At 55.1% G+C, this 9,035-nt stretch overlaps 4 protein-coding genes across 4 annotated transcripts; 3 read left to right on the forward strand and 1 right to left on the reverse strand.

The window, feature by feature from the left end:
* Nucleotides 1-1,123: 1,123 nt before the first annotated feature.
* Nucleotides 1,124-2,089, forward strand: NGA_0723000 (uncharacterized protein; the record flags this gene model as incomplete). The annotated part of the gene is made up of 2 exons (XM_005853283.1): nucleotides 1,124-1,399; nucleotides 1,484-2,089. Coding segments are annotated over 2 exons (744 nt in total), but the record flags the coding sequence as incomplete, so codon positions are not given.
* Nucleotides 2,090-2,680: 591 nt separating this feature from the next.
* NGA_0722800 (heavy metal translocating p-type atpase) lies at nucleotides 2,681-5,536 on the forward strand (the record flags this gene model as incomplete). Its single annotated transcript, XM_005853281.1, has 1 exon — nucleotides 2,681-5,536. One exon carries the CDS (start codon nucleotides 2,681-2,683, stop codon nucleotides 5,534-5,536), a length of 2,856 nt encoding a protein of 951 aa, XP_005853343.1.
* Nucleotides 5,537-6,126: 590 nt separating this feature from the next.
* Nucleotides 6,127-7,011, forward strand: NGA_0722900 (short-chain dehydrogenase reductase sdr; the record flags this gene model as incomplete). The annotated part of the gene is made up of 1 exon (XM_005853282.1): nucleotides 6,127-7,011. The coding sequence occupies one exon, from the start codon at nucleotides 6,127-6,129 to the stop codon at nucleotides 7,009-7,011; it is 885 nt and encodes a 294-aa protein (XP_005853344.1).
* Nucleotides 7,012-7,721: 710 nt separating this feature from the next.
* On the reverse strand, nucleotides 7,722-8,192 carry NGA_0723100 (uncharacterized protein; the record flags this gene model as incomplete). Its single annotated transcript, XM_005853284.1, has 1 exon — nucleotides 7,722-8,192. One exon carries the CDS (start codon nucleotides 8,190-8,192, stop codon nucleotides 7,722-7,724), a length of 471 nt encoding a protein of 156 aa, XP_005853346.1.
* Nucleotides 8,193-9,035: the final 843 nt, after the last annotated feature.

Below are 9,035 nucleotides of genomic sequence, written 5' to 3' on the forward strand. Positions count from 1 at the left end.
GAGGGAAGAGCTTGCAGGGGGGGGGGCGGGTGTTGATGCTCGCGGTGCTGCAGCAGACGGCGGGGCTTGGTCGGACGCCTGGGTCGTGCCAGTTGATGCACCGAAAGCGGGTAGGGCGCCTGTTGCATGGCGAGTCCCAAACATGGAGCCTGAGCCGAATCCAGACGTGCTTGACGCAGGGGTTGAGAAGGTGGTGCTCGGGGCCGGTGCCGGGGCAGCTTGGTTTCCAAATTGAAACCCTCCACCTGTGGACGCCGAGGTGGTCGAGGCACCCACGCCGAAGTTGTTGGCATTCGAGGCCGGTGTGCCCGTGGCATGCGTGGAGCCCCCGAATACAGCGTTGCTGGTGGGGGCAGGTGCAGGGGTCGAGGTGGTGGCGAAGGGACTTGGGGTTGTAAGGGCGCCGAATCCGCTTGACGGTGTGGGTGCAGGAGCCATAGAGAAAGGGTTTGCGACAATCCCGCCAACCGGGGCCGTAGCAGGCGCAACGGCACCGGAGATGGAAGGGGTAGGAGAGCTGAAAGTCGTGCTACCTCCTCCAAAGAGGCCGGCGGATGCTGGTTTGCTGGGGATGTTGGCATCGCCCGTGGAGGTCGAACCGAACGCGGTAGACGTACGATTGCTTGTATCCGGGGTCTTTACCGTGCTGCCAAACCCTCCAAATCCAGGCGTTGCGGGCGCTGTCCCTGCATTGGACACATTAAATCCAGAGGCAGGGGTCGGAACGCCAGGTTGGGAGAAACTAAATGCACCTGGTTTAGGTGCCCCAGCATTTGGGTCGTTGGTCCCTGTCCCCGAGCTGCTTCCACCAAATGAAAAAGACATGGATGCACGATACGAGATTACAAGCAGCCCTGTTATGATGTGCAGCTGATGGTATGAAAATGAAGACATGATTATCGAGAAAAACATCATGTGTTCTCTTTTTTTTCGCTTCGTTTGTTTTGGAGCAGCTATCGCTGCTCTGGTGCGTGTCTGGCGGCGGCGACGCGTACATACGCAGCGGGAGGCTAAAATACTACGTTGAACACATTTGCAATGTTGACCACCGTGTGCGCAACATTTTGGCCGGCACAATTTGAAAAACTGCATACTTAAGCCACATCTCACCGCGGTATTGTGAACAGAAATCGAACGCAGGGGCTCCATCTCCTCCCATCTCACGGCCAACGGTCAACCCCCCCCCTATCCCTATACCGTGTGTCGAGAGTCGACACCATTGCGCCCTCACGAGAACTTTAAAATGGTGGGTTTGACGAAGAGGAAGGTGCAACTGGGTCGTCGAGATTTTGAAGGGGGTGGGGGGACGGAGCGGAGCCTTGGGCAGAATACAGAAACCTTGCAGAAGCAGCTCTATAGACACTACAACGAGACAAGCCACCTGAACGTGCAATGGCGTGTAAGTGACCCGAAACCATCCTCGTCGCTGCGAATGAGAGATTGATGTAAGATTCTTATTTTTTCGTCCCCTTTTTTCCGGCAGCACTCCCTCACGCGCATCTCCCTGGGCTTATCCGCAATCTTGACGTATCGGATGTACCGTCAATGGGGAGATACATCGACGACAAATGCAAACACGTCGTCTTCCTGGCCCAGTTTCCTACAGATGCATGGCGTTGAGTTTTTAGGCGTCATATCCGGGCTGGCCATAGCCCATTACATCCATTCGCCCCTCCCACTGACAGGAGGGTCCTATGTCCTTCCCTGGTCGTTTTATGCGGCTTTCCTCTGCGCGTGTTTAGAAATCTTTGCTTTCTACCGGCACGTAGTCTCCAATCCAGAATACACTTTACACATAGACGCCACCTTGCCGATGGGTGCTTTGTTTTTCCTCTTTGTCTGGGGTGCTGACCTGATGATGGGCCGCAGTCAACGGGAAGCGAGGCTGGGCTTGGAGGCTAGCCAGCGCCTGGGCGAGACCGTCGCTCCTCATCGAATGAAAAGGGAATAAATATTATGGACGTGGTAAAATGTGTGGGGTAACAGATCGGCATAGAAGAACAGGCAGATTAAGTGATGCGCACAGCAATGTTCAAGGCAGATTAAGTAATGCGCACAGCGATGTTCTTCCTCTGAGAAATGCACTTTTGTCTATGTCAGCCTCTCTCCCTCCCAAACCCCCTTTTTTTCTTCAGATGACCATGCCCTTTCCATCTTTTCCTCAATATTACAAGAAGAAAGTACGTACTCTAGATTTCCGCTTAAGTTTTGGGAAGTATGAGGTGCAGCGACTTTATTGGTGCTGAAGGGTCTCTTCGCTGCTGCTTCTCGATGCGTTTTGCACGTCTCATCCCTCTCGATTAAAAGCATGATATGTAAGCACTGAGCACTCTACGAGGAGCTTCAACCATTGAAGTATAGCATCTCAGAATGCGTCGATTGTCGGGCGAAAAGCGTGGGAGTGAGGACAAGATGGGTAGTACAATCGGAACGTATTTCTGTCGCAGAATCACTGTGACAAGTCTCCGCTCCCAAAAACAAGAAGACACATCTTACGCCTAACAAACCGATGGTAACCAGCCAACCGACCATTTGTCAATGAGTGAGGGCAGCTTGAGGAAGTGGACTGCGTGGTGGTGCTGCTTTGTGTGTGATTTTTAGGGGTGTGGCTGTTGCGCCCATTGGCAGGGACCCGACCTCGGCAGCAGCCTCCTCTCCCACGACCGCTATTTGGTTTGCGATGAATCTCACAACATTTTCCTTCCCAGTCGCGTTCTCCATTAAGACCCGCGCCATCCGACAACCCATGTCGTCCCACGAGAAGAAGGAGACGGCAAAGTTGCTGTCGTTGTCGCCCAAAAAAATGTCCGGCTATGGCAGTACGCCTGTGGCATCTCCACGCTCGCTCACTCCTACGCCTCGCTCCAGAGAGGAAGGTGAGTTTTTCATGGCATTGACGAAGACCACCACCACCAGTCGCATCCGTATTGCGAACCTTTGCTGTAGCATGGAAACAAAGCTGGTGAAGGAGCTGCTGAAGCCGCTGAAAGGGGTGCTGGACGTGAAGGTGTCAGAAGTCGGCCGCATTGCGATCGTCCGTCATACCGAGGCCGTCTCAGCCACGCTTCTTCTCGCAACCCTGAACGCAGCGCACTTAGGTGCCTCCCTCCAAGACGTCCACTTCAATCACCATGATGAGGATGCGGACGACGACGAAGGTAACGACAGGGGCGGGAGAAGCCAGCGACGCTTGCGGGCTTGCGGTGGCATGGTCCACCCTGACGCGGGCCCATGGACTGCCCTCCTCGTGGCCGCGGTGGGTTGGACGGTCGCCATGCTCAGCTCCCACCTTCATTGGCGACCCCTCGTGCAATACGTCCTGGTTATTCCTTGTGTGCTGGTGGCTTTCTCGCCCTTGGCGTTACCCCTATTGCGGGCGGCGCAGCATCTCCGTGTGGACGTGAACGTCTTGATGAGCTCCGCCGTTATCGGTGCCCTGTGCCTAGGAGACCTGGCCGAGGCCCTGGGAGTGCTGTTGCTGGTGCTGATGGCGGACAGGGTCAGGTGCGCTGCCCTCGATTATGTGGCAGCGCTCTTGGACTCGACCAGCGGACGCCTGATGCACGCGCAAGTCGCCCATGTCCTGTCGTTCGCCGCCGAGAAAGACGGCGGAGAGCCCGGGAAGAAAGGGAAAGACCAGGGCCAGGACGTGGGAGGGAAAAAGCGCCGCGGGGCCGAAGGTGGCTTGCCGACGACGGACGTGCCGGTGACGGAGGTCCGGGTTGGGGACCTCGTCTTGGTACGGGCGGGGGAGCAAGCCCCCGTGGACGGCGTGGTGGTGCACGGGGAGGCGGCCATGGACGAGTCGGCGTTGACGGGGGAGTGCATGCCCGTAGAGAAGAAGGCAGGGGCCCGGGTCGCGGGAGGAAGCATTTGCCAGGCTGGGGCTCTGGAAATTTCCTGCACGGCCCCCGCCTCCCATTCCAGCCTCCGGGTCATCCAGGACATGGTTCACGACATTGCCACCAGCCAAGCTCCTTCCCAAGAAATGCTGGACCGATTCGCGGCCGTCTACACCCCCTTGGTCCTCTTCCTTTCCTTCGGCTTGGCCCTGGCACCGGAGGTCTGGGCTGTCCTACGGGGCAAGCCTGTGGCGGAAGTCGGGCGGCAGCAAGGTCTTTACCGTGGCTTGGAGCTCTTGGTCCTTGCCTGTCCATGTGCCTTGGCCATGGCCACGCCCCTCCCTTTCCTGACTACCCTGGCGGCCTCCGCGGCGCGCGCAGGGGTCTTGTTCAAAAGCGCCACCGCCTTGGAAACCTTGAGTACGGTCCAAGTCCTGGCGTGCGACAAAACCGGTACCTTGACCGAAGGACGGTTCATGGTGAGCGGGCGTTTGACCCTGCACCGAACCGCAAAACACGACCCGGATGTAGTCCGCCTGTTGGCGGCCAGCGTGGAGAGCAACGTGGCCCATCGCTTGTCGGCGGCGGTCGTTTTGGATGCCCTGGGGTGTGTCACGGAAGCCTTTTATTCGAACAAAGAGGACGGGCAAAAGCCGGAGGGGAACCCGGTGCCGAAAAAAAAACTGGCCAAAGTCTCCAAACTCCGCCACATGGAGGGGGTGGGCGTGGAGGGCGAATGCGTCCTGGAGGACTACGAGGAAAGCTTCTTGGTCACGGTCGGAAACCGGGCATTGTTGGACGATGCGGATTTAGACGACCCGGAGGTACAAGCCTTCCTAGAGCGCTACCAGGGCGAAGCCCACTTGTTCGTTTTGGTGGACGGCGTGCCCGAAATGGCCCTGAGTTTGACGGATCGAGTCCGGGCGGAGGCGCCCGCCATGCTTCGGGCCTTGGCAGACGAGTTGCAGGTGGAAAGCACCCTCTTGACCGGTGACTCGGAGGGGGTAGCCAAGGCGTTGCAAGCCAAGGTGGGCCCTGACCTTCTCCCGACGGTGCTGGCGCGCCTGAAACCGAGGGACAAACTGCACTGGATCGAGGAGCGGCAACGCCAGCCCCCGCCAGTGAAGGCAGCCTTCTCGTCGTTGCGCCGTACCTCTGTCTCCAGCTACGTGACCGTATCGGCCTCGGCCACCACGGCGCCTTACCAGCGGATAGACGATGTCAACACCTTGGATCAATTGGAGGGGGCAGCACGAGCGGATAAGTCGGACAAGCGGGATCACTCGGGCACACGGGGAAAAGATGGGAAGCAGTGCATCGTGGCCATGCTGGGAGACGGTGTAAACGACGCGCCCTCCCTCCGCGCGGCCGACGTCGGACTGGCCATGGGAGAGCATGGCATGGCTCTGGCTGTCCAAGCCGCCGATGTGGTGCTGTTGTCGGACGACCTGTCGCGGGTTCCGCAGGCCATTCGTATGTCGCATTTTGTGCGGTGGATTGTTGTGCAGAATCTGTTCCTGGCGCTTGGTTTGAAAATCTTTTTGATGCTTGTGATATTTTCCGGGGAAGGGCGGTTGTGGGAAGCAGTTGCAAGCGACGGGTTAAGTTTAATGGCGGTGATTGTTAATGGCCTGCGGCCGTTGTACGTAGCAGGGAAAATTTTTGAGGACATAGAAGAAGAAGATGTCGTGTAAATTTAAACAATTTGGAGTATGTCGCGTAGGTACATGCCAGATTGCGGGAAAGGAAGAAAGTCACCTTTGTATGTAGTTATTTTCGTTTTAGTTCGACTCTCGTGAGTGGGATAAAGACATGGCATGCGCACGCCTCATGCGAAGCATAAAAAGTATATATTTTTTCCAGATGAAAAAGACACGTCCTTGTGATCAATGGCACAGCAATATGTTTTCAAAGCTCTGTACTCCTGCCTGTCGCGGACTGTAGTACGTCACGCGTAACGGCGTACGTGCCCGTTGAACCTCCCCACTGGATTTTTCCCCGCTCCTTCTTTTATTTCCCACGGGCTTTATTACACGATTATACATGTTTCCTGCCATTTTTCTGATTCACACTGGGTATCATATCTGAATCCTAGGATAAATACGTTTCCGAAATTGAATCACTGGATATTTCCCGCTCCTTCTTAAATTTCCCACGTGCTTTATTACACGATGGTTTATATTTCCTGCCACTTATCTGATTCACACTGGGGATCACATTAAAATCTTATGATAAACACATCTCCTAAACTAGGTAACAGACAACAAAAATTGACTTGGTAACCATGGCCACATTTGCCTCGACGCCGGTCACCACTGGAAAGCAAAGCAAGGCCGGTGGTGAGCGTCAACCTGGTTTGGAGCACGAAATGAACCCTAAACCGGAAGTGATTCGATCAAATTATGAAGGCGCTAATAAATTGGCTGGTACGGTAGCGATTATCACAGGCGCAGATAGTGGGATCGGTCGAGCTGTCGCAGTTCATTTTGCACGGGAGGGGGCCAAAGGCATAACTATTGCCTATTTGGACGAGCACAAAGATGCCCAAGAAACAAAACGCATGGTAGAGGAAGAAGGTAGTCAAGCCATTCTTATTGCAGGAGATGTGGGGGATAATGAACACTGCAAAAGTATTGTCGAGCTGACTTTGAAAACGTTTGGCGAGCTAAGCTGCTTGGTTAACAATGCGGCAGAGCAACACATCTGCAACGACTTCTTGGACATTACGAGAAAGCAGCTCGAGTGTACATTCCGCACAAATATTCTGTCCTATTTCTTCATGGCCCAAGCTGCGCTGCCGCATTTAAAGGCTGGTAGCTCCATCATCAACACAACTAGCGTGACAGCTTACAAAGGAATGCCACAGTTGATCGACTACAGCAGCGCCAAGGGTGCAATCGTCTCGTTCACTCGTTCCCTTGCCATCAATCTCGCCAATAAGGACATCAGGGTGAACGGGGTGGCGCCTGGACCGATTTGGACGCCTCTTATCCCTGCGACGTTCCCTGAGGAGGCGAAAGTAGAAAAATTCGGCCAGGAGGTGCCCATGGAACGCAGTGCTCAGCCCAGCGAGGTGGCCCCCTCTTATGTCTTCCTGGCGAGCCCTGATGGATCGTTTTTCAACGGACAGGTCTTGCATCCCAATGGAGGGACGGTGATTAATGGCTAAGGGGTGGCTGGGTCTAGAGAGGCTCCGATGAATTATGGAGGGGGCTATATATCTACGCTAATACGAATCATAGACAGAGAAGTTGCATTCGAAAATGGAAAGAGGATTTGTTTATTGGGATGGGCGGGCAATGAACTCACACTTAAGACGACTTAAAGACATGAAGACGTGGCATTCGAAAATTAGAAGAGGCAATTTGTAGCGAGCAACCTCACAACCAGGAATTAACTCATGCACAAAAAACAAATTTTGGCATGGCTATGACTTCTTTCTTTGCTTGTCTGTCAACATCGATGAAAAGGGTGGCCATGGTGCATCTGAGGGTGGCGCCGGAGCGCGTCCTTGCAGTGCAAGCGTCGTCCGTACGGTTTCGCCATCCCTTCTGCCACTTTATAACGGGCACGACAGCTTGAATTCGTAATTTGTTAAATTCGTAAGGAAGCGTGCGTGCCAATAGAGCACCAAACGCACCGATTTTACGCCATGCACGTCCACGCAGATGCATTTTGTCCAAGTCTCCGGTCCAAGCCGTAGGCAACCGTGAAAATCGTGATTTGAAGCCGGGATCTCTCTGCCAGCGATTCGGAAGACCGTGCGATCCACCCACTGACATGCCTGCGCGCCAAGGCATTCGCGTCAGGCACTCCAAGCCATCCCTGTGCGGCTCTTTACGGGCCCCGGCATCGGTCTTTCTGTACAGCGCCTGTCTCTTAGGCGATAAAGCGGTCATCCCCTGGATCCGGCAGCCGACATTCCTCCCGCTTTCCCAATATGCTGTACCGGTTCTCAGCTACTGTGTCGTACGCCCCGTCTCGCATCTCCTGTGGTAGAAGCAAGCGCGCAGCTCTTTCCAGCGCCCCACCCAGCAAGGGATGGGGCGCCGCCACTTCGGCAATCCGAATCGCCGCATCAGATTTAGAGAAAAGGCTTTTATCGGCTTCCACCACCAGCATGGATGAAAGGTCATCCGGATCACGGCCGCACACCGTCATGAGCGCACGGCCAAGTTCGCTTTGTAGGGGGGCCACGCGGATTTTCCTGTTCACATCCAGGGCCAGTAGAGTGTCAATGCCACGGTTGCAAAACATGCAAACACCGTCAAAGAGCACGACAGGGCGCAAATCGGCTCCTGCAGTATTCACGGGGAACACCTTGTTGAACGTCTTCTGCGCCTCGTCCATGCTGGGTCTGGGGGACTCGGGCTGACTCTTTGCGCCCGTGGAGCCCGAGCCTGACGACGAGGAAGGGGCGGAAGCAGTGCTAAATCGCGCAGTGCTCCCCTGTGGTATCCATCTGTGACGTGTACATCTTGAAACCAATTTGGTGCTCACTTGGGATCGAAAGACAAATGCGCGCATCCCGAGTAGCTGGAACGCGGCCAGAAGGGTAAAAAAGCCACGCACGCGAGAGGAGACCGCGGGCATGAAAAAAATAAACAATTTGCCGCCGCAGGTCCTTGTAGCAGCACTTTACCACCTCGTGCTGGTCCTTTCCGCCTTTTTCCTGGGCGTGAGAAGTCAGTGTGAGGGCTGAGTCATAGTTTGGAGCAGCGCCGGACATGCCTACCTCTCGTCGCCAAGACCGGTCTCCCAGCGACAACACTTGCACTCCGTTTCAATACCGCACCATTCATTACATGCGCATGCTGGGAATAGTTGACAACCGGCACAGAGTGACGCATTGAAATATGATCCGGCATGCAACATTGGGATGCACGTACTGGTTTCAGGGGATTTGTGACGATCGCTCAGAAGCTATTGCATCGCTTTACAAAACTCCTGAACCTGGTAGTAGATGCCAGCAGCAAAATTCATTTTTCCCCTTTTGCACCTCAGGCGAGGACGATGTCTTCTTCCGAAGACGACAATGAGGGTGGACGCATCCGTTTTACCACAGAAGGAGACTATGAGGACGGGCAGTGGATGGATGACGGAGAGTTTTATGCGCGGGGGGAGGTGAGTGTCGGTGTATAAAGGGCGGTTGGCAGGCATCGGGAGGCAATCTGGCAGTGAAGTTGATGGAGG

Source organism: Nannochloropsis gaditana (genome assembly GCF_000240725.1).
Source record: "Nannochloropsis gaditana CCMP526 unplaced genomic scaffold scaffold977, whole genome shotgun sequence".
In the NCBI taxonomy this organism is placed as follows: Eukaryota; class Eustigmatophyceae; order Eustigmatales; family Monodopsidaceae; genus Microchloropsis; species Microchloropsis gaditana.